Source organism: Eremothecium cymbalariae, chromosome 2, assembly GCF_000235365.1.
Source record: "Eremothecium cymbalariae DBVPG#7215 chromosome 2, complete sequence".
NCBI classification, from domain to species: domain Eukaryota; kingdom Fungi; phylum Ascomycota; class Saccharomycetes; order Saccharomycetales; family Saccharomycetaceae; genus Eremothecium; species Eremothecium cymbalariae.
In genome coordinates this window covers 56,756-79,298 of record NC_016450.1, presented here as the reverse complement: position 1 = coordinate 79,298, position 22,543 = coordinate 56,756, and the positions used below count along the sequence as shown (strand labels likewise).

The following is a 22,543-nucleotide window of genomic DNA, read 5'->3' as shown; positions in this document are numbered from 1 at the left end:
AATAAAAAATATTAAAAAAATAAAAAATAAAATTTATAACCACGTGACCGGAATACTCAAAACGGGGAAACCCACCACTGTACGTATTTTATATTTGTTTTCAAAAATATCTCCTTTGCGAAGCCCTATCTAACTCTGAGATAAATACAATGCACACGAGAAATAGATATGCTCTGAAAGATTACCTTGCGTTAGTCTTATTGGCGTTTAAACCGATCGATTGAAAGCTTGATGGCTACAAACAGTAAAACTGCCAGATTTGCCACCAAGGGAACCTCTCCTTTTTATACTGGAAAGTGGGAAAGCCGTGTTTGAGAATTTTTCGGTATGTAAAATGCGGTGTCTGGGTGCATTACAAAAGAAACGTGCGTTTTGCGTTGGAGATAAAAAGGTGTGGCGGGGAACTGGTCAATGGCTAGACGCGACGGCGGTTTGTTACACGGACGGGAAATCAGTCCGATTGTTGATTGCACGTGACCGCTATGTGGGTAACATTTTGTCCTGGTGGTAGTCTCGCGGGGTTACCCGGTGTTGCTCGAGCCGAACGGTGGGGGGAGGAAACGGCTTCGGTCTCGAGAACAATTAAATATCTGGAGCTCACTTCGCCTATCTCTTTTTAATGTCTGCACGCAACGATATTCTTCATGTCCAGAAGCATCTCTGCTGCACATCGACTGATTTAAAGACCAACCAAACCAAGGGCGCATATATATGTGCATATATATATAAATACTACGGGATATATATATACGCATCTATATAATGGGGAAAAAGTATTTGTTGTTCATGGTGCAGATGCATCTCAACTTTCGTCGAGCAGAGCTGGAGTCTTTAGCGGACCTTCATGGTGTGAAGGCAGATTTTTCGGAATACCGTGAGGACTCGCCATTTATGGTGGTAGAGTTGGAGAACGATGATGAGGCACGTAGGTGGATCCGGCGGGCGGTGTTGTGTCGGGCGATTTACGAGTATTGGGGGGAGGGGGGGGACTACGATGAGTTGCATAGGAATGTCAAGGGTAGTGAGGAGGTGGTTGGGTATCAGAAGCGAGATCAGAGCAAGAGTTTTAGATTTGACTTTGAAGCCTTTGGTGGGTCCAGTGGAGGGAAGTTTGATAGGGTTGCGCAGATAGAAACGTTTGAGTATTTAGGGTTTCAAGGCCCAATTCGGTTGAAGAACCCGGAGGAGGTATATACTGTTATAGAGCGGTACGCGAATATCTCAGAGAATATCGGTGGTGAGAAGCCGGTACATTTGTATTTCGGGAGGTTAGTGCAGAAGAGTGATAGGTTGTGTGGGGTGTTAGATAAGTACGATTTGAAACGTAGGCCTTATAAAGGCACCACTAGCTTCGAAGCAGAGTTGTCGTTAGTGAGTGCAAACATAGCTCAGGTGAAGCCAATGCATTTTATGTATGATCCATTTGTAGGGACAGGGTCATTTCTTGTGGCGGGTGCGCACTACGGTGCGTTGGTTATGGGATCTGATATTGACGGGAGAATGATTCGAGGCAAGGGCTCTCAGACGATTACCGCTAACTTTAAGCACTATAAGGAATCTATGCAGTTTATCGATGTAATGACAATGGATTTTACACATAATGCCCTTAGAAATGGTATGGTGGTCGACACTATACTCTGTGACCCCCCATATGGGATCCGTGAATCAATTAAAGTATTGGGAGCCAAAGATCCAAAGAGGTTTGCCGGAAAGGAAGATGTTGAAATTGATGGAGTGAAAGCATATTTGCGTATTGATTACATTCCTACTAAAAAACCGTGTTCGCTAGATTCGTTGCTTGATGATCTGCTGCAATTCGCTTCTAAATGTTTACCCATAGGAGGCAGGTTGGCATTCTGGATGCCTACAGCCAACGACGAGAATGTTGAAACAATCATACCGCTGCATCCTAACTTAGAGCTGAAGTATAACTGCGAGCAAGAGTTTAATAAGTGGTCAAGAAGACTACTCGTTTACATTAATCGTGGTAGCAACTTCAACGGTACCGCTAATGTTGGAACGGAGAGATCAAAGACTAGGTTTAGAGATCGCTATTTCAATGGTTTTAACTAAAAAAGAAACTAAATACAGCATGAAGATATACTTGAATCTCCAGAGAGGTCCTCGTTGTATTTAGGTTTAGTAATGTCTATGGATCTTTTTCTCAGATGGAGGTGCCCGGATGATCGCCTTTTTTGAAGGCTGCTTGTCGACCCTCGCCGCACTTGAGTCGCATTGTATGTCCCACTATTAGTGGACGCTAGCATGGCATCGCTATCGCTTGGGTCATGCTCTTTCTCGTTGAGATGCTTGGGTTGATCACCGCTGTCCTGTTCTTCGTAACCCACTTCATTAATTTCAGGTTCATTATCCTCGTAGCATCCGTGTTCCACAAGGTCTTTAATGATGAGATTAAACGCACGCTGAACAACGTGCCGCCATTTGCAACTGAGTTCAAAATTACCTGATATCTCCACACCATGTATGTTTTTAACTTCTTCTATCAACTTTGCCGCGTCCTTGTGTGTAACTTGTCTATCCTTATACAGATCCACCTTGTTCCCGACAAGATAGAATCGCGTTTTTTTCACATTACAGCTTTCCAAAGCCTCTGGCAGCCAATGATTCAAACAACTCTGGAACGTGCTGAAGTTACAAATATCGTAGCTCAAAATAATACCGTGGGTGCCCTTGTAAAGTGACGGGATCATAGCATTTCGATACCGTTCTTGGCCCGCAGTGTCCCACATATTAATCTTAAACAATCGATGATCTAAATCCACTAAATTTGTCTTAATATCGATGCCTATTGTACTCTTCGTTTCAATCATAACCTCATCAGGATCCTCCTCCTCCTGCTCCTCCCAGTCTACGTTCGCCTGCACATGTGACAGCGAAAACAACTCCTCATAGTCGTTCAACGAGTACCGCTTGCGAACATCTATCGTCTTCAGCCTCTTATTAGTCTGTTTATCAAGGTCTGGTGATGCCAACTGAGGCGAATGCTGCCATAGCTGTGACCTAGTAGGTAAATCATCCGAATAACTTAAAATCATCGCAGTCTTCCCTACACCTGCGTCTCCTATAAGCAAAGTCTTGATATTTGAAGAAGGTGACCTGTATCCATAATTAAAAGAAACATTTCTTTGTGACATATTCATTAATGATTCATGTGTCGATGCGTGGCTACTCGACCGTAATGCGCGGCGATGTAGACCCTTATCATATTTAGGAACTCCACCAATTTCTTGTAAATTTCTAAAAGCCCCAGGATGCGACAGCGACGCCGTCGCTGTCGCAGATCCATTTAACGAATAGTGTTTTCTTCTGCCTGGCATTGTTCTAAGACCACTTTTACTCGCTTTTGCATATCAACTCCAATACTAAGTAAAAAAGAATTAAATTATTATATTCTAAAGTATTTCGGAAAGAAGGGGCCACCTTTTAGTTTTTTGTTTTTTTGCTTCTTTCCTGTCCCGTGTACACTAACCTGTCGTTTCTATGTAGTAGCATATGTAGCTGTAGCAGCAGCTGCAGCTAGCTGACCACCACTCTGCATTAAAAACCGTTTTATCCTTTTTTGTTTTTTCTCGAGACTCTTTTGCTCGGGAAAACCCACCAAATAAGCGTGTAGCAGGTTTGCCCGAGCACAACACTGTCATACATCATATATAAAGCTGCTTATATCTGTTTACTCGCGTATAGTGGGTGTACATACATATTATCAGACTAGAATTTCGTCCCTGTCACCAGTATCAAGACACAACAGAACTTGCCAAATTGGCAAGTTCTGTTGTGTCCACTGCTCCTAGTTGTATAGTAAATTTTTTCTCGCTGGTGGTTTTTAGCTCTTAAATCTTTCTATTTAATTCCAAAACACATACCTACACACGCACACATACAGATCACCCACGCCGAGTCACAAGCATCGCTACATTTTCCAAGGTAACGCTGCTATCACAGTACCTAAACAAACGCACATCATAGCCACGCTCCCTAAAATATGCACATCTACCTTCATCAATGACTCTTCGAGCGATTTCTCCCAATCGTTCCCGCTCTCGTACAGAAAGACCTGTAAAGTGACTATTTATGTCTGTATCAGCTACGCCAGGTCTCCTCCCGCAGACAGCCCACGACGCAATCTTTCTGAGCGCAGAGAAGAACTGTGAGTAACTCAAACCCTCGTGCGCAACATTATACTTGTCCAACAAAGACGTCAAGTATTCCGGATTTACATATTCCGCAGCATCGCACGCATGTCTACAACACATGGCAATCAGCACCCCCTTCAGCGATGTTTTCAGACGCTCACTGTTGAAAATACACCGAATTGTAAAATCTGTAGCGACTCCACAAAGATGTTTTGAGATGGCCACGTGATCTGAACCGTCTGAAAGAAGCGCATCTAAGTTGAGGTCTGCAATGTCGATTTTCTTCCTTGTAATGGTCACCCACCTTCGCTGGTCCACAGGCACCGCTGGCTGGTACGCGGTGTAGAACTCCGCAATGTCGTCATTGAACTTCTTGTCATATTTCATACGGTTGGTTCCTCGGTCAATGAGTACAAACGCCGGAACCGCGGGGCTCTTGGTTGTTGGAAGCTGCGACAGCACGGTGGACTGGTTCAAGTACCGGGACAGCTCTGCACGCCCACACCCGAATTCTATATACGTCACGTGACCTCCGTCGGGCCTATTCCATAGCCCGTGAACTTTAAGGTGCTGGATTAATGACGACTGTTGGATCGCGTGCTTTTTGTTTCCCAACAGTTGGGGAAACCTGTGAAACTCAACTTGTTCGTTCGATTGTTCGTGCAACGGCAAGGCTTCGGAGAATTCCCCGTCACTAATGCGGTTGAGTATAGAGACACTGTGCAATATGACCTGCTGTTCGGTGCTGTGCTCGGCGGCTACGCCGAGCACAGCGCAGCTAGCGGCTGCTTTGTCAACGCTAGCTCGGCGGCTAACATCAGCTCTGTTAAGCCCGGGACAGTACCACGGCATATCCGTTTTCTGTTCGAGTAAAAAAATATCTTTGGCTTTATTACACTTACGTATGTGTGCCTTTAGTTTCCGTGACCAGACAGTATGGCGCGGATCCAAAGGACATGGAACACGCGCGGCAGCGGCAGCTGCATCGCTGGAATGCAATTCTTTGTTATCCAGATGCTGTGCATGCTCTGTGCAGAACAGGAATTTTGCAGATCGCATCATACCACATCGCCGTTTCTTGTTTTCCAGGAAGAACGTGCACTGCAACCGTTCTGGAGCCTGCATCTTTGGGCGTTTTGTCGTTGGCTCTCCACTATTCTTCCTGCTTTGCATTGTCTTCAGAGCGATATGCATGCATGCGTTGGTTCGTGATGTGCAGATATATAAGAAGCGTGATTTCACTGCAACCGAGGTTTTTCGCTGTTTTCTCCTAGTATAATCACGTGTGATGACATCACACGTGACTTATTGCTCCCTTCACCCGGTACGCAAAAAACAATTCGACGGTCCGGCTCCGAATGTCCGGCTGTTTCCCGGTGCCCCGTGGTTGTCCCGTTCCAGCCTCTCCGTAGCCAAACTGTGCTCGCAGCCCGGTACAGTGTACATCTTTCTTCCTCCTCCGGCCTCCCTTCGGAGACACTTCGGAGAGATAGCGTGAAACCCCTTCTCCCCGTACTTCCCCCGGGGGGGGGGGGGCGGAAGGAGGACTACTGTTTCTTACATTCGCTCCTCACAGTATATATTCTGCACCAACTCTTGTAGCATACCGGCTCCCAGCTCACGCATCCACACCAAATTGATCTACAGGTTAGCAAACTCTAAACCGGGTAATCACAGCTCTACACTCCACCACGCACCACACCACACCACGCAACAACTCACAACTCCGCAAAATGCCTCATATCACTGAAACCACCGGAAGCACCGTGAAGGTCGCTGTTCTAGGCGCTGCAGGCGGCATAGGACAATCGCTGTCGCTGCTGTTAAAAACACAGCTGTCGCAGTTGCTGAAGCCAGACCAACACGCAGGCATCAGACTGGAGCTGGCCTTATACGATATTGCCGCCCAAGTCCTTGACGGCGTCGCAGCAGACCTTTCCCACATCAATACCCCCGTTTCCCTCAAGCACTACGTGCCTGCCTCCAGGGAGGACCAAACAGCACTCCACGCTTGTCTGGAGAATTCCGCTGTTGTGATCATCCCTGCAGGTGTGCCCCGTAAACCCGGCATGACCCGCGACGACTTGCTTGCTGTCAACGGCAAGATTGTTGCAGGCCTCGCAGACAGTATTGCACGTGTCTGCGATTTGAAACGTGCCTTTGTACTCGTCATCTCCAACCCGGTGAACACGCTGGTTCCTGTGGTTGTCAACAAGCTGATTAGTACCGCGCAGTCGCTGAAGCGTGACTGCAAGGGCATTGAGAGACGCGTCTTCGGCGTCACCCAGCTGGACATGGTCCGTGCCTCTGCGTTTGTCCAACAATACTCAGACTACGAGAACAATGAGCTTCCCCATGTGCCCGTCATCGGCGGACACTCAGGAGAAACAATTGTTCCTCTTCTGGGAGCCGCCCAAAAGCGGTACGGGTTCTCTGCGGACCAACGCTTCGCGTTGGTCCGCAGAATCCAGTACGGGGGCGACGAAGTGGTGAAGGCTAAAAATGGGGCGGGCTCTGCGACCCTCTCTATGGCCTACGCTGCTTATGTGACCGCTGTCCCATTTGTAGAGTTGTTTTTGGGCACCAGAGACTCGTTCACCGGGACCTTGTTTGTTTCCTTGATAGACCACAGTGGCAAGCCGATAGCCGCCGGCGCACAGGAACTTTTGGCCGCGACGGACCACACTGCATACTTTGCTGCGCCGGTCACGATCACGGTCCATGATGGTGTGACTGCAGTTGATTACAAGGTTTTGGATCTGGCTGACGAGGAGGACAAGACCAAGTTGTTGCCTGCGTGTGTCAAGGGCCTGAAGTCCAACATCGAGGCCGGACTCTCTCTGGACGTTTGAAAGTATATATGTCTCTGTAGATGCAGCGCAACATTTGTATGTTTTTTTAGCTGTTTTTGTTCCCGAAGATGAATGAAAAAAGTCGATATTGTTTTTAGTGGTTTGTGCTGGCTGGTGGCGCGACGCTGACGCTGCCGCCGCCGGCGACAGCGCCTTTTTGTTTTCACGTTTTCGCCTTAACTTCTATCTTTATACTCATTGTAGGTCCTCAACAAGATCCAACAACGTAGTAGATAGGTGCTTCGGCGTCCACAAAACGAAACGTCAGGCTTAAGCTTCTTTATAGACATGCATAAAAACATTTAGATAAAGATTTGCAGGCTTTAGGGAAGCAGGGGAGTCAGTTAAAGAGTTTGAATGCTCAGGTGTTTTCTCTCTCACCCTTTTTTTCTTATAAGTGGTACATAGTGGAGTATATTGTACTGAATTATCAGAGCACACACAGGAATCGCAGACTCCTTCGAGCCTAATGGAATACACACCCCCACCATCATACAACTCAATTGATTTAGAGTCGCAAGCCAAAACTGGCGGTGTATCTGAACGCTACGGTACAACGGCGCTCTCTTGCGGACTATGGGGGCTTACTACGGTACTTTCTGCGCTGACTATCCACTACGACAGCTCGGGATCACTGGTATCTCTTGGGGTGACAATTCCAACGTTACTTACACTATTCTACGTTGTGTTCCATATCAATAACAGGATTCAGGATGGAAGTAAGTGGATTTGGACGTGTATTTCGTACTTTCCTGCTTTGCAACTATTCATATCGGCGCTTATTTTTTTCTCTGACAGGGGTGTTTGGCACTGGTTTACGGTGTGTCTGTTCAGTTGTACCCTTATCACGATAGTACTAATATATTGCTCGTGGCAAACTATAGAAGAATGGGAGCAAGATGCAGACTGGGAAGCCAGGAACCAATTTGTTATCTATGGGATACCGCTTATGGCCATTGCAGCATTGTATCTAACGGCTATAGTGCCGCCCAGATGGATCGCAACCGCGTACTTCCTATACCTTTCTGTGTTGCTTTCTCTCACCACAAAAAACCTCTATTTAAATACTGAGTTGGAGCATGTACTTTTTTCCAATATGCGTATAAACGCTATAATGTTCTTTATGTTCCTCTCGTTTTCTAGCCTCTGAGAACTGGAGGGGACGGCCGGGAAAAGAAATAGCCTTGCATCGTTGCTCAACCATACAAATACACATATACATACCCATACACCTGTGTGTATCTGGGTATATATGCATGCACATATAGCACTTAATATGAAACGTAGTGATAAGATTTCTGAGATTTGTATTTATTAAACACACACTAAGACAGTTTACATATATACACTGAAAAGCGCAGATTAGATGTAACCAATTCTGTTGGCAATGTCCAAAGCATCGTGGTCCTTAGTCAATCTGACGTAAGCCTTCTTGGTACCATTTGGTCTAACCAAAGTGTTAACCGACAAAACGTCGACTTCGTATAGTTCCTTGATAGCATTCTTGATCTGGTGCTTATTAGCCTTCAAGGAGACCTGGAATACCAAAGTGTTACCATCTTCAACCTTCTTCATGGCAGTTTCAGAGTTCACTGGTTTTTCAATAACCTTGTAAGCATCTAATCTGGTGTAGTGTGGGACAGACTTGGAGGCGTACTTTGGAGTTCTGGCCAACTTCAAGGTCTTTGGCAATCTAAAGGTGGCAGAGCTTCTGACCTTCAAAGCCTTCTTACCGTTAGTACCCTTGACAACAGCCTTTTTAGCAGCAGCAGCCTTAGCTATAAAATACATGTTAGTAAGTGTTCCTTTTCCTTCACGGAATAACCTTAGAGCACAGGGAAAAAGACACCGCTTTAAAGCTGTCCTGGTTTTACCCCCACCACTGGCAACCTAGTTCTGGCTTTGTTAAACGTTCGCCCGTCCGTATAATGACTTGATCCAATAAACCAACGCCCAAAATAACTCAAACATTTATATTTCAATTTGAAATAACTCTAAAACCCGTGTCCACATCAGAACCAGCAACCTCAATGAACCAGAGGCAGCCAGATTTCAAAAATTCTAATAACCAATAATCTATCAAGTCATAACAGACCTCCGCAAAATCATTCAAACATAGTTCCCTGGTTTGCTCTAAGTTTCCCATTCATCATATCACTCTGTAACATACTAGATGGAGCCATTTTTATCTTCCTGTGGTATTTGTATTTCTGTTCTATACGTGTTTAATCACACCTAATTTCTATAATATTCAATATTTTCACCAACGGTATGTTCCACCTCGCGGGGACCTGAGGGATGATGCTCGTGTGGGACGGGACGGCGAGCTTCCGCTGCCTGCCTGCCTGGGAGGTTGGCCTAACTCCCCGTCGTCTCCGCTAGCCTCGCTAGCCCAGCCCAGTCCGGCAGAGCTCAGCCTGCGATGGTCCTGCCCCTGCGATGGACCATTCCGCCGGCGGGTGGATGTCGCCGGCGGGGCGACCTGCAAACTGGCTAACCGCAGACCGCGAGGAATAAAGCACGCTCTGCCAACACAACGAAAATTGAAAATTCCAAAAACTTTCTCCCGAACAGAAAAAGGCTATATAAACCCATACATACAGAGCAGTCACAGAACCCACACGTGTTTAGCCGCTCCTCGCCCCATTCTAGACAACAGACATATATATATATATATGTCTCGAAGCACATTACATATAACATATCATTCAATTGATGCAAACATTTGACATTTCTACTTAAAACGCAGACATTATATACAGGACGCATGTAGCAACCGTTCTATGTAACCCCACCATCACAACCTTCTGGGTCTTGGTGCTCTAACACCACCAAACTTCAAAGCCGTGGCATCCGCTACCCTCGACACCCTTGGGCGCACCTTCGTGCCCTCCTTGCCGTTCAGAGCAGCAATGAAAGCCTGCCTACCTTTGCCAAAATCTCTCATCACTATCTCAACGTTCCGGTCTAACAACCCACGCTCCTCCAGCATCTGCAGCGCCTTCGCGCTCGTCTGAAATGCTGCCTCGTACTCCCCCCGCGCAGCCTTCCGGAACCCAAGATTCCCAGTCGATATATGAAACTTGACCTTCTGCGGCAGCTGCAAATAGTACAGGAACTTCTCATTGTACGACAACTCCGCATTTTTCTCCAGAAACTTCATGTCCTCGACCACAGCAGAGCACGTGAAATGCGTGTTGTTCTTCGTGAACCGACAACTCAACACGTACTTCACGATCCGCTCCTGAAGATTCCCCCCTCCCACCCTGGAGCCAGCCATACCACTCCCAGGCGAAACAATACTGGACCCATGTCCCAGTATCATATCCTTCGTCATCACCGCCGCACCCCCCCCTGCTTCCAACAACCGCACTCCACTGGAAAACCGCCTGACACCAGACTTCCACAAACCCATAGTTCCAATAATCATCGCAGCCAACTGATATTCACACTTGATTCAGTGTAATAATATAACAAAGAAAGCGGTAGCATAACGCTAATTTTTCAGTTGAAATTGTACATTTTGATGCTGTGAAAAAAAGAACACAAGCGGAGTCAGGCGGCCGGGTAACCATGGGGCGACAAGTTCAAAAGACGCTGCAGTAATGCTCGCGGCTGCGCAACAAGATTGGGTTTGCAAAGGTGCTGCAGACACATGAAATTAGGTGGCAGCAAAGAGGTACATGGTTGGCACATTTGCGTAGCGGCTGGGAAAGTATCTGACAGAATGGCTTCAGTTGCCGATTGGAGGTTATGATCTCACTATGTACGTTGTGGGAGAACGCCACCGATAAGGGGCGTTCCGCGCTCGTGGACCCGGAATAAACAAATCCCCAAGGTTGAGCGTAAAAGTGAAACAGTAAAAGGAACTAGTGTCGAGTGACATCGCCAAGAAATGTCTCATCAGGATCAATTTATCGCTGATGACGTGACATCGAATCGTTCAAATGTGACGGCAAAGATGTTGGTGAAGGAGTATAAACGAATAGGTCATGGTGCCTTTGGAACGGTGGTGCAAGCGTATTTAACACCCGACAATAAAGAGTGGTATGGACCTTTTGCAATTAAGAAGGTACCTGCGCAGACAGAGTATAAGTCTCGTGAACTAGCGATTCTGAGGATTGCAGACCATCCAAATGTTGTCAAACTGGAGTATTTTTTTACACATGTATCGCCGACGGATGGGAAGTTGTATCAGCATTTGGCAATGGAGTGTCTTCCAGAGACTTTGCAGCATGAAATTTTGAGGTATACACAGAATAAGTTGGATCTACCGTTGAAGCATGTGAAGCTTTATACGTATCAGATTGCCCGTGGTATGCTTTATCTACATGCTTTAGGGATTTGCCATAGAGATATTAAGCCTTCCAATATTCTTGTGGATCCCAAGAATGGTGTGCTGAAAATATGTGATTTCGGCTCTGCTAAAAAATTAGAACAAAACAAGCCCTCAATTAGCTATATCTGTTCACGTTTCTATCGTGCGCCTGAGCTAATTGTTGGCTGTACGCAATATACAACACAGATAGACATTTGGGGCCTCGGATGTGTCATCGGGGAGATGCTTATAGGTAAGGCCGTTTTTCAAGGCCAGGAACCGTTAATACAATTACACGAGATTGCCAAGCTGCTAGGACCTCCTGATAAGAAGTTTATCTTCTTTTCCAACCCTTCTTATGGCGGTCCATTGTTTTCCAAACCATTGTTCAGCGGCACTCCGCAGCAACGATTTGAAAAGTATTTCGGACATGCTGGCGCGGACGGCATTGACCTTTTGATGAAAGTTCTATGCTATAGTCCTGAACATAGGCTATCTCCGAGAAGGGTGCTTTGCCATTCTTTTCTCGAAGACCTCAGACGTGAGCGTTACTTTTTCCCAGGTGGGAGCTCCCAACCAAAACAGTTGCCTGATCTCTTTGATTTCTCCGATTTCGAGCTGGAAGTAATCGGCGACCTGTTGTCAGAAATAGTTGGACAGTAATAAAATTTTAAACATGCAGCTCATATTCTCTTTTTTAAGTACTACTACTACATCCAGAGAACATGATAATAAAACAAAACCGTCTACATCGATCTACCCCAACCAGCAGCACCCATCCCCACCTAGCTCCAGTTAAAGTACCTACACATCCCCTTAGCCTTTATTCATCATCATCATCATTATTATTATTATTATTATTATAATTATTATTTTTTTTTTTTACGAACCTAATTCATCCGTTAACCTTTTAATTTCCTGTCTATGTAAATGTATACTATAGTACTTCACCCTATATATATATATCACTCCTTACTTTTAATGTAACTATTTTCGAATTGATATACTCCTATAAAGTTAAGGAATACGAGTATTCGTCCTCTATATTATGTGCGACCCATAGAAAAACACAGCTAAAAACGATGCATATATTACCGAGGACATTATTAATCCCCATTCCAAGTGTTGGATACCTATTATAACCATTCACAAGGAACTTCAACACTAACACAGCAAAAGAACCTGACAGCCCCCCAGCTTGCAGTGCAAAACCAAAGAATAACACAGCTTGTGCCTGCCATGCTTTCTGACTAGTCCCAGCAAATGACCCAGAACCCAATACATCTTCTAACAACCGATCCTTATCAATTGAACTAACAATCAACATGCCCAAACTGTTACAAATTATTGGAATCCAATCTACAAATGTCACATGAACCTCAGATCCATTTGCATTCTTTGAATATAGCACACAGTCCAAAAATAACCAAAACCCAATCGCGTATAAAGCTCCAGCAGTGTACACACTCAACTTACGAGTTACTACACTGTTTGGCAATGAAAATGGGAACCGAAACAACCTAGCCTGCTCTTGTTCCATGATTGCTGCAACAAATTCACCTCTTGAATGCCTTATACTTTGGTATTTTTGCTGGACTTAGCTATAAGTACAACATGTTAGAGAGAGGAACTTTTTTGTTCGGGAGGTGCTTAAATTCAACCGCCCCTTAACGTTTTCAATATATCTTGCTTGAAAGATGCGAACAAAACCAAAAACAGAACTAATGTAAAAAATGCATAAGTAGATGTGTGTAAACTCGCTAACTTTGGACAGAATGATGCTACTATGCCTCCTTTTCAACAACTGCTTACTGAGGTTTGAATTTTAGTGGTGATATCACGTGACAATATTATTTTTTGTCAGCTAAAAATTTTTGATGCTCACTCATCTCATCTCACCTCTTACATGTATACAATTTAACACTTTATGTAATTATATTGTGATTACTATATTCTTGTAGAATATAGTTTACTAGGACTAAGCCTTGCGCTCGTTATAAGGGAATATATATATCGATACAAGCCATACGAGGAGACATTATGCCAAGAAAGAAGTCTGCTGCCAAAAAGGCAAAGGAAGCTGCCAAAAAGGCTCAATTGGAACAACGTGAACCAGAGAAGCAGCAGGCTCAGAAGGCTACTTTTGAGCAGGCAAAGAGAAGCACTAGTGATGAAGAGTATGATGAGTCTTCTTCTTCCAGGAAGCAAGATAGTTTGTCTGATATTGAGCATATCTCTTCGAGTTCGGAAGATGAGGATGACTTTGGTGAGTTAATTACTGAAGAAGTCGAAGATGGGATTAAAAAGGTGCTAGAGGCTATTAAATCCAATGATAATGAAAAGTTGTTAAATCAGAATGTGAAATTCTTTGAGGATGCGGAGACGGCTGCTGGGAAGTTTGCAACGAAGGAAAAGCACAAGCCTATATACTTGAAGGATTACCATAGAATTAATTTGTTGTCTGGTAATGCAGGTTCAGATGATGAAGAATTCGAAACTGTAGATGGACAGAAATCTTATACGGTTCAACAGAGGGAAGAAAGGACGCAGTTACTCAATGAAATCAATAATGCAGTGAAAGAAGCCGCTTCTGATGAGGAGGATGAGTTCTTAACCAAAAAGGAAGTCATTCCTGTCAAAGAGACGACTAAAAGCTCACTACCAGACCCGAACGTTAACGATGAACAGTTCTTAGAGGAATTTATCAATCAGAAAGCTTGGATTCCAAAGAAGGGTGATAAGATGATTGATGTAGACCGTGTTGCCGAGATACAAGAAGATGACGAAGAGTTTGAAAACGCTGTGGAACAATTTGAAACAGCTTATAACTTCCGGTACGAGGATCCAAACTCTGCTGACATTGTATCTTATGCCCGTAACCAGGCTACTTTGAGAAGATCTGCAACTTCAGCTCGTAGGAGAAAAAGAGAGGAAGAGAAACAAGCGGTGAACAAGGATAAACAGGAGAAAGAGAAAGCAGTTCAAAAGAAAAAGACTGAGACGGTCCATCAACTATCCGATGTCTTAGAAAGGGTGAAGGAAGAATATGGCGCTGAGATAAATGAAAAAACAATCAGGAAATTGACAGACACTTTATTGAATGGTGACTTTGACGATAAGAAGTGGGATCAAGTAGTTGGTGCGATATTCAACGAAGAATATTACCAAAAAAAGGGAAAACCTAAATGGGATGAAGATGAGGATATTGTGTATAACTACGAAGAAGATCAGCATAGTAACGATGATACAAATATCGATGATGACGAGTCTGAAGAGCCAGCTACAAAGAAATCGAGGAAAGAAAAGATAGATGAAAAGAAATCGCAGAAAAGGGAAAAAGGGCCCTGACTGAGATGATTGAAAAAGCTGTTGAACAAAATAAACTGGCTCTTGTTGAAAAAGTTGAAGAAGAAAGAGGTCGTTCCAATGAAAGAGATACTGAAATGAAATTTAGGTACCGTGAAATTTCTCCCGAAAGCTTTGGCTTAACTACTAGAGAGATTTTTGCTGCTGATGATGCAGAGTTGAACCAATTTATTGGTTTGAGGAAGTTTGCACCTTACAGGCCTAAGGAACTAAGACACAAGGATAAGAGGAAAGTCATGAAGAGCAAGAGATTAAAGGAATGGAGAAAACAAGTATTTAATTCAGAAGATGGTCTACAAGGTGACGAACTAGAATTCGCTATATTCGATAAGAAAACAAAGCACATGAAACATACGCACAAGAAGCATACGCACAAGAAGCGTAACCAAAAGGAACAAAAAAATAGAAAAAATGTGTAAAGTTTTTAAAAATATTAGGACAAATAGACTGTTTTAAAAGTACATATTAGTAACGTTACGCGCTCCACGTAGAATTATACGCCAGACACAAAATTTACTAACACAAACTACAGCGCAATCCTATTATGAATTTGTAATAGTAAAATCATACTGAGACTTCCCACACACGACGATGCCAATTATCGGGAGTAAATGATAGTAATCAATAATAACGGGTAAACCTACTAGGAGAGCTTATCACAGACTTGTTTCCTGCTGGTCGACCTGCGCTTTGGGGATTGTTCCGGCGTCCGAATCTCAAAACCGATCTGGTGGCAGATTCAGCAGCCTCATTTAATGTAGTTGGAGTATTAGCTCTGGATATCCACCAGGAGGAAAAAAAACACGAGCCCGTTGCTAGAATTATGAGGAAAAGTACAATCCCAATAAACCAATAATAATTGCCAGAGCCTGAATCTCCTGGAACTTTAACATTCATTCCAAACAAACCGGTAATCAAATTCAAAGGCACTAACATTGTACCAATCATGGTCACCCTGCCTAACATTTCAGTTACGCGATTGTTGCAACGGAATGATTCAACCTGCAACTGAGCCAAATAGTTGGAATGTGAACGTGAGAAGATCTTTTCGTAAGAAAGCAAATTTTGAAACATTGTAATAACATGATCTTGAATATCGCCCAAATATAAGGCAATATCAGCTCTTGGCTGGGATCTTGTAGAGGTTCGATTTTGCTGCTGTTGTGCTGATTGCGCTAAAATTTGTGGACGAAATCTTGGAGAAATGTCCCCAGGTTGTCCATATTGTAGGTTTGCAATATTAATTTCAGAAGTTAAAGCAGGTCCAATACCATTAGCTTCATCTTGACATCTCTTAGCAAACATCTTGATGACATCTGCCTTACCACTTAACAATCTCATCAACGTCATGGTTTTGCGTCTACCTTCACCAATTGTTTGTAACATTGCAGCAACGTCCATGTCACGATACATAAACACAGAATCTTCAATTACGTCAGCTTCATACTCAATCGCTTGGATCACAGGGGCAAAACTATCGGTAATATCATCGATGAGCGCATAACAAATCCAGTCGGAATTAACATCAACATAATCACGCAACTGTCTTACACGCCGTCTTACACTAGCTGGATGAGAAACAGGAGTGAAATGGAATGTCAACACACCATTTCTGAAAACAACCATATAGATGTTGATGGGCTCCAAGAAATCTTCAGATTCAGGATCATTCTCAAATGTATGGAAACAAACAAAATAATATGACTTGAATAGTTCCACCTTTTCACGAGTTTCTTGCATACGAATATCTTCAGCCGTCAAAGGGTGAATACCAAAAGCCTTCGCAATACAACGCATCTCCTCATCTGTTGGACAAATACAATCGAGCCACCAGGTATCAGCACCATTTCTAAAGAACTCACGATAAGATTGGCCTGGCTCTACTAAAGATGGAAGGTCGGGAGCGTGAATAGTTTCTCCGGCATCGGAACAAAAAAATGAAAATCTATCAGGAATCTTATAATTAGGTGGAGGGGTTGTACTATTAATATCTTGATTATTAGTAGCACTGTGTACGGCAGACTCGTTCATATGACTGGAGTGATCGTTCGTTGGAACATATTCGTCAACTTCTACTTTGTTATTACCAAATGAGACACCAGGCGCCAACACATCCGCCAAGGAATTTTGTTGACTGTGTGAATACACCTCCTTTGGGACATACTTCAATGCGGCTGAAGATATTGATGTAGAAGTGCCAGAAGAAGTGCCCGGAGTTCCAGAAAATTTTGCGCCAGAATCAACAGCCCCAATCATATCGACGGATGCCTTCAAAGAGGTCTGAATACGAATTGATTCAACTGCAAACTCTTCTAACTCGTCAAAGTCAATACCGTTTATTCTAGTATGCTCAGGTTGTTGCATAGGAAAACACACATCTTCTTCTGTTTCTTGAGACTCTCTAGACGCGTTTGAATCATCGCTGCCCACTGAAAGCTTCCTGTTGCGTCTAGCGTTTACGTAACCGGAGTCCTGTGATTTGTAAGATACTGTTCTTGTGAGGAAATGCGCTGCATTTCCTTGGGAAGAAGACTCCGAGAACGCCCGAGATTTATTATTCTTCAATGGAAGTTCAGTAACTGATGGAGCCTTAGAACCCCTTCTAGGCTTCGCTCCAGCACTATGGTGACCTGTACCATCAGTATCGACGGCAAATGTGTCCTTCGATGGATTGTACAGTTGCTGCTGGAAGGGCATAGAATGTGCGACACGAGATGGCCTTGCACTTCCCGTTCTCGTAGCACCACCAGGTCTGATAGAATTCGAAGCCATTTTCGAATATTCCTCATCAGAGTCGTCTTCAAAAGTAATTCCGCTGGTTATAGCACTTCTTTTGAACCGACCAGGCTCCTCTTGTTTAAGACCATATACTGCCACACGACCATCTCCAGAGTAATGACATCGATTACTCCCGTCTCCATCGCCCCCCTGATTCCTAGCAGCAGCCGATGGTTTCTTAGGAACAGACACAGGATGTGCTCGATGATCATACAGCTCATTATGTTCATCTGTTTTGGTAGATACAAGCGAAGCGACAGAGGACGCATTTGGTGACAAAGTTTGCTCTTTGCCGCACGTTTGAGAGTCCGATACCATTGCTTATTGTCATATATGAACTGTTCACTCTGGATGGTCTCTTTGTTTCTTCTTTCAAAGCATACATAGATTTATATTGCTTTAGTAGTAGAGTGATGCCATGCTCTCGATCGGATATTTAATTCATGATAAAGAAATTTTTCGTATATCATCACGTGATACTGATTAAAGTCACGTGATGATATTCAGATAAACGCTCCAGGCGTTTCACCTCTCTTTATCCCTATCGATTAGGCACTTTGTAGAACATAGTTGCGGGATTCAGTGTCACTTACATTCAAGATAGACTGTAAAGGTGGATGAAAGTTCATTGTAAGTAAGATGTAGCAAAAAAGGAAATATGGTTACATAGAATGCTCAATCTCTTCTGTCTTGTGTGCTCCCTGAGCTGCCACCTGAATCTATTCTTGGCGATGGACTGAACAAGTTGTGGACATAATCGTTCATGTTAAAATTAGGTGTGCGCAGAAGCCGGGAAGTCAAGGAATGGGAGGAGGAGGGGGGGCGGAATGAATCACCCATTGAGGACGCATCTATAATGGAAGAAGCAGGTAATAGATATCCACTGCTATTTTTCCTCTTGTGTGGCGACGGAGACATGTACAGGGACAAATTTGGAGAGTCCATAATATCCTGTATGCTACCTTGGGATAGAAGAGAGGATGAGCCTCCATTGCTAACGAAATGCCCACCTATCGATTGGCCTGGCGCTTTGAATACTGACTGCGGAGAGCCATAAGGCTTCATATGTGACAGCCTTACTGCATCGGATGCAGCAGACACTTGGTTGTGGTACGAGGGGGTCATCGGGATCTTAGGTGACCCTATCTGTGCTGAATTCTTCATCGAACTGTAAGGGCTAGTTGCCAGGTACATCAGCAGATCTGCCCCTACCTCTTCGTTGTTGCTGCCTCCTAAATTCCCCGTGCTCGAATTTGTAACTACAGCACCCATAGTATTATTAACACGCCGTTTGGGCTTTGGCGTCGTAGGCACCACCAGCCTCGCTCCCTCTTTCGAATTCGCCCTACTAGCCTTCGATTGAATCTCAGTTAATGGGCCCTCACACTGCGCGCGCTGCTTCTTCAATAACGGCCACGACCCTCGACTATGTGCACCATTCTCCTTCGTGTCTACTACTTGTGTCATAAGGTCCGCGTGTCGGCTTTCCCTAACCAATCGACTCAGCACCGGAGTACTTTTCGACACCTTAGTAGGTGAATTTCTATTCAGAATGCCTGATCCACATCCCTTCCCTTCATTGATTTTTGAAACCTGACTCCGCATACCAACACTCTTATTCACACCATTGTTGTTGCTGGCCACTCCTGAACTTTTCTTAGGAGACGCGACTTTACTAAGCCCAAGCTTTAATTGACGGGTCATCTGAGCCAGCTCAGCTCTCTTGAGGATTTTAGAAGCAATCTCTTGCTCCTTCTGGGGCGATAATGGCTTCAAATCCATATCCACAGACATTCAGATCCCACTCAATCCCAATATTAGGCCTACTTGAACCTTTCCTTGGTAGAATCTGTGTATCTATCAGTGTGGGATATCAAGGTTTTTTTTGGCGACTCATTTTTTCTTTGAAGTCTTAAAAATTCCTGCATTTCTACACCACCTTTCTTCAGCAATTCAAATTATTGCCGTCTTGGGGATATAAGATATTCTTTGGAAAGGTTGTACTATGTTCAGACGTTACTTTGGCAGTTTTGTGCTGCCAGTGCAGTTTAGGATACCTCCAGGAACTGTTCGCAGGCCCCTGTTGCTCCCAAGTAGGTTTGTTACTTCGACTGTTAACGGGTTCCATACAAATTGTATCCAATATCATTCTAACGATGGTGCTGAAAAGAGAGGGGATTTTAAACACGTCGGTAGTATCAAGATAGATAAACCGTTGCTGATGATTGCGTTTACTTGCAAGAAATGCAACACTAGGTCCTCGCATTCGATGTCTAAGCAAGCATATACTAAAGGAACTGTTCTGATTCAGTGTCCGGGTTGTACGAATAGACATCTGATTGCTGACCATCTTAAGATCTTCAACGATAATCACATTACCATCGAAGATATCATGAGGTCGAAAGGAGAATCAGTAGCAACGACTACTGATGATCTTGCTTTTGAGGATATTCCTGATTCGTTAAAGCAGGTCATCGGCCACCATGCAAAAGACGCTCCTCAGCACATCAACGAAAACTCGAACAAGCCTGTACATAAATTGCCATCGCAAAGTTCGACTGCTGGGAGCACTAATGGAAGCAGATGAATGGCTAAGTTGAACTATTTCTAACGTATAATTTCTTGTATATAATATAATATATGTGCCAGTGAATTGGTATTTCTTTTTTTTGTTGGACCTTTTACCATCACGTGATGATAGAGTATGTCGAACTGATTTTAGATTTTATTGGTAATCCTTCCTGACAGTTAATCAGTAATTACAAAAAGCACTATTTCGGTTTTGTATTAAGCTATTATTTTTGAGTTTATAAGTTATTGGTTAATCCAGTGGGTTTTTGCGCCGATATATCCCATGTGGTGAGCAGGAAGTTTCTTTCATCTATGAAGTGGTTAATTGGGTTCAAAAGTGCCAAATCTTCGAATAGGGATAATCAAACAGACAGTAATGGTGCTAAAGTTAATTCATGTTCAGGAAATGCGGTAGTAGATAAACTAGATTCGAATAAGACGCTTTTATCCCTCCCTGAATCAATTCTTATCCGAATTTTGAAATGCCTTGATACTAAGAGTCTGCTCTCACTTTGCTCAGTGAGTCGTCCTATGTACCGAATCGTGATCCGTTATTTGTACGAAGATGTTGTTCTTACTTCTAAGGAATCCTTACTTAAGTTCGATGCTATCATCCATGCTAATTTTAGCACGCATCGGAATTTGTATAGCTGTAGGAAGGGGAACCGTGATGATCTAAGGTATTTTGTCAAGAGAATTGAGTTTATGGATCCACAGTGTAATGATTCGCACTTTAAGTTCAAAGAATCAAATGTCACAGCTCCAACGGTGGAGATAAATGGTGCCTTATCTTACACTAAACCTTTTGGGAACCCACTCACTCCAATGCCTTCTCGCAAGTCGTTTTCAACACATGTTTCAGATGTACAGAAGGAGCGACACTCTAAGGGTGGTATGGCCCACGAAGGTCATTCACCTTTACGTGTATTTTTTGATTTTGGCAGCTCTAATATTTCTGATCTGGAAGCAAAATATGTTCACTATACTTATATTGAGTTAATGATAGACATCTTGGATTATCTTCCTAATCTAACACACATTTCTATGAGCGAGGTACGAGCAAACTTTCGGATACCTTTGTATTACTCTATTCTTAATGATGGGACCAATGAATACAACAGAAAGCTATCTAAAGAACCGAAATCTTTAACCCCTGAAGATTTGCAGACGTTTAAGATTTCTAAGAAATGGCTAGCTGAGTATAGAGAAAAATTCAATTCGCTTCCCAGGTATAAAAGTTTGGAGATAAGAGCTGCATCGAATTCTAGATCAGCTGTATACCTGCGACCAAATTGGCTGTGCTTATTTGGTGTGTGTAAAGAGTTAGTGTTGGTGAATGTCACTATTGATACACAATCCCTTCATGCTCCTTTAGAATATTTACCGTTATACACTAAAGTGGGGGATCATGGGTTTATTATCGTAAATTCCCCTGTCGAGACGCTCATCCTGAATTCCTGTACAATAGTACCAGGTAACGGCATTATGAAATTGCTACACAGTTATTTCGGTCGTGTGAGAAGGCTGTCGCTTTTGAATCTGGAAAGTCAGCATGACCTGCTGCTGAGCAAATGCCTTCCACTATTGACTCACTTGACGATAGACTTCAATAGCCAATGTTTCACTAATCAGCAACTGGTCGATGGTAGCTACTATTTTCCATCCGAAGAGTGGACTGGCCTTCACATAAATGACGAAAATTCACTTTCAGAAACTCTAATTGATAGTTCAACTCGCAAAACATTTTTAACACCTCCGCCAAGCACACCCGTTATAATCGCTATCAATTCAGGTGCCATTATCCAAAACGATATGGAATATTCAAAAAGAGGCGCCCTAATTACCAAGGATCAGAAAGAATATTTTACCTATTTCCGAATACACAAGTTTTATTACTTTTATCACTACTTCAAGAATATATGGGATCGTATTTGTTGTCAAAACATTGATTTAAAAATTATAAATATTCCATTCACAAATGTGCGTCCGTTAGAGCCATGTCAATTTTGGAAACAATTTATTCGTTATCAATGCGATGATCAAGTTACGGTTTGTGGGAATATTCCAACAAGCGATCCCCTTATGGCTGGTGAAAATGAACAGTATAGTTGGGATGCAAAATTACAAGAAAGTTATCGAAATGCGTTGCGTATCTTAGATGAACCTCAACATACTTACACGTCATCGGCAACTGAGGACACTGGGAACCATCTTGTCCCGGATGCATCCGTACTCAATAATTTCTTGAACTACCACATGTTTAAAGATATACCCAATATAAACCTATGGTTTTTCATGAAGTCCTTGGTCAAATTCAAATCTGTCGAATTCAATATGTTACGATCTTGGTCCTTATGTACTCCAAGAACGAGATTTGATTGGGAATTGCTTTTGAAGCCCGTGTTAGAGGGTCAGATACCCGTCCGAGTTAAAGATAACGTCGGTGTCAACTTGTATTCGTATGGATTCAAACCAACTATAATAAGTAGTGTGACTGAATAAAT

General features: G+C 43.4%; 13 protein-coding genes and 1 further gene across 13 annotated transcripts; 7 read left to right on the top strand and 7 right to left on the bottom strand.

The window, feature by feature from the left end:
- Window positions 1-762: 762 nt before the first annotated feature.
- On the top strand, window positions 763-2,073 carry TRM11 (tRNA (guanine-N2-)-methyltransferase; the record flags this gene model as incomplete). The annotated part of the gene is made up of 1 exon (XM_003644575.1): window positions 763-2,073. The coding sequence occupies one exon, from the start codon at window positions 763-765 to the stop codon at window positions 2,071-2,073; it is 1,311 nt and encodes a 436-aa protein (XP_003644623.1).
- An 8-nt stretch (window positions 2,074-2,081) lies between these two features.
- On the bottom strand, window positions 2,082-3,338 carry YPT11 (Rab family GTPase YPT11; the record flags this gene model as incomplete). The annotated part of the gene is made up of 1 exon (XM_003644574.1): window positions 2,082-3,338. The coding sequence occupies one exon, from the start codon at window positions 3,336-3,338 to the stop codon at window positions 2,082-2,084; it is 1,257 nt and encodes a 418-aa protein (XP_003644622.1).
- Window positions 3,339-3,905: 567 nt separating this feature from the next.
- On the bottom strand, window positions 3,906-5,348 carry TRM13 (tRNA:m4X modification enzyme; the record flags this gene model as incomplete). Its single annotated transcript, XM_003644573.1, has 1 exon — window positions 3,906-5,348. The coding sequence occupies one exon, from the start codon at window positions 5,346-5,348 to the stop codon at window positions 3,906-3,908; it is 1,443 nt and encodes a 480-aa protein (XP_003644621.1).
- Window positions 5,349-5,887: 539 nt separating this feature from the next.
- MDH2 (malate dehydrogenase MDH2) lies at window positions 5,888-7,006 on the top strand (the record flags this gene model as incomplete). The annotated part of the gene is made up of 1 exon (XM_003644572.1): window positions 5,888-7,006. The coding sequence occupies one exon, from the start codon at window positions 5,888-5,890 to the stop codon at window positions 7,004-7,006; it is 1,119 nt and encodes a 372-aa protein (XP_003644620.1).
- Window positions 7,007-7,475: 469 nt separating this feature from the next.
- Ecym_2045 (uncharacterized protein) lies at window positions 7,476-8,156 on the top strand (the record flags this gene model as incomplete). The annotated part of the gene is made up of 1 exon (XM_003644571.1): window positions 7,476-8,156. The coding sequence occupies one exon, from the start codon at window positions 7,476-7,478 to the stop codon at window positions 8,154-8,156; it is 681 nt and encodes a 226-aa protein (XP_003644619.1).
- Window positions 8,157-8,368: 212 nt separating this feature from the next.
- Window positions 8,369-9,189, bottom strand: RPL25 (60S ribosomal protein uL23; the record flags this gene model as incomplete). Its single annotated transcript, XM_003644570.1, has 2 exons — window positions 8,369-8,784; window positions 9,177-9,189. The coding sequence occupies 2 exons, from the start codon at window positions 9,187-9,189 to the stop codon at window positions 8,369-8,371; spliced, it is 429 nt and encodes a 142-aa protein (XP_003644618.1).
- Window positions 9,190-9,803: 614 nt separating this feature from the next.
- MRPS18 (mitochondrial 37S ribosomal protein uS11m) lies at window positions 9,804-10,436 on the bottom strand (the record flags this gene model as incomplete). The annotated part of the gene is made up of 1 exon (XM_003644569.1): window positions 9,804-10,436. The coding sequence occupies one exon, from the start codon at window positions 10,434-10,436 to the stop codon at window positions 9,804-9,806; it is 633 nt and encodes a 210-aa protein (XP_003644617.1).
- Window positions 10,437-10,901: 465 nt separating this feature from the next.
- Window positions 10,902-11,987, top strand: Ecym_2042 (GSK family serine/threonine-protein kinase; the record flags this gene model as incomplete). The annotated part of the gene is made up of 1 exon (XM_003644568.1): window positions 10,902-11,987. The coding sequence occupies one exon, from the start codon at window positions 10,902-10,904 to the stop codon at window positions 11,985-11,987; it is 1,086 nt and encodes a 361-aa protein (XP_003644616.1).
- Window positions 11,988-12,333: 346 nt separating this feature from the next.
- On the bottom strand, window positions 12,334-12,864 carry VPS68 (Vps68p; the record flags this gene model as incomplete). Its single annotated transcript, XM_003644567.1, has 1 exon — window positions 12,334-12,864. One exon carries the CDS (start codon window positions 12,862-12,864, stop codon window positions 12,334-12,336), a length of 531 nt encoding a protein of 176 aa, XP_003644615.1.
- A 500-nt stretch (window positions 12,865-13,364) lies between these two features.
- Window positions 13,365-15,109, top strand: Ecym_2040 (the record flags this gene model as incomplete).
- A 202-nt stretch (window positions 15,110-15,311) lies between these two features.
- Window positions 15,312-17,786, bottom strand: ALR1 (Mg(2+) transporter ALR1; the record flags this gene model as incomplete). The annotated part of the gene is made up of 1 exon (XM_003644566.1): window positions 15,312-17,786. One exon carries the CDS (start codon window positions 17,784-17,786, stop codon window positions 15,312-15,314), a length of 2,475 nt encoding a protein of 824 aa, XP_003644614.1.
- Window positions 17,787-18,143: 357 nt separating this feature from the next.
- On the bottom strand, window positions 18,144-19,262 carry STB1 (Stb1p; the record flags this gene model as incomplete). Its single annotated transcript, XM_003644565.1, has 1 exon — window positions 18,144-19,262. The coding sequence occupies one exon, from the start codon at window positions 19,260-19,262 to the stop codon at window positions 18,144-18,146; it is 1,119 nt and encodes a 372-aa protein (XP_003644613.1).
- A 211-nt stretch (window positions 19,263-19,473) lies between these two features.
- ZIM17 (Zim17p) lies at window positions 19,474-20,055 on the top strand (the record flags this gene model as incomplete). The annotated part of the gene is made up of 1 exon (XM_003644564.1): window positions 19,474-20,055. One exon carries the CDS (start codon window positions 19,474-19,476, stop codon window positions 20,053-20,055), a length of 582 nt encoding a protein of 193 aa, XP_003644612.1.
- A 296-nt stretch (window positions 20,056-20,351) lies between these two features.
- Window positions 20,352-22,541, top strand: SKP2 (putative SCF ubiquitin ligase complex subunit SKP2; the record flags this gene model as incomplete). Its single annotated transcript, XM_003644563.1, has 1 exon — window positions 20,352-22,541. The coding sequence occupies one exon, from the start codon at window positions 20,352-20,354 to the stop codon at window positions 22,539-22,541; it is 2,190 nt and encodes a 729-aa protein (XP_003644611.1).
- Between the last annotated feature and the right edge of the window lie 2 nt (window positions 22,542-22,543).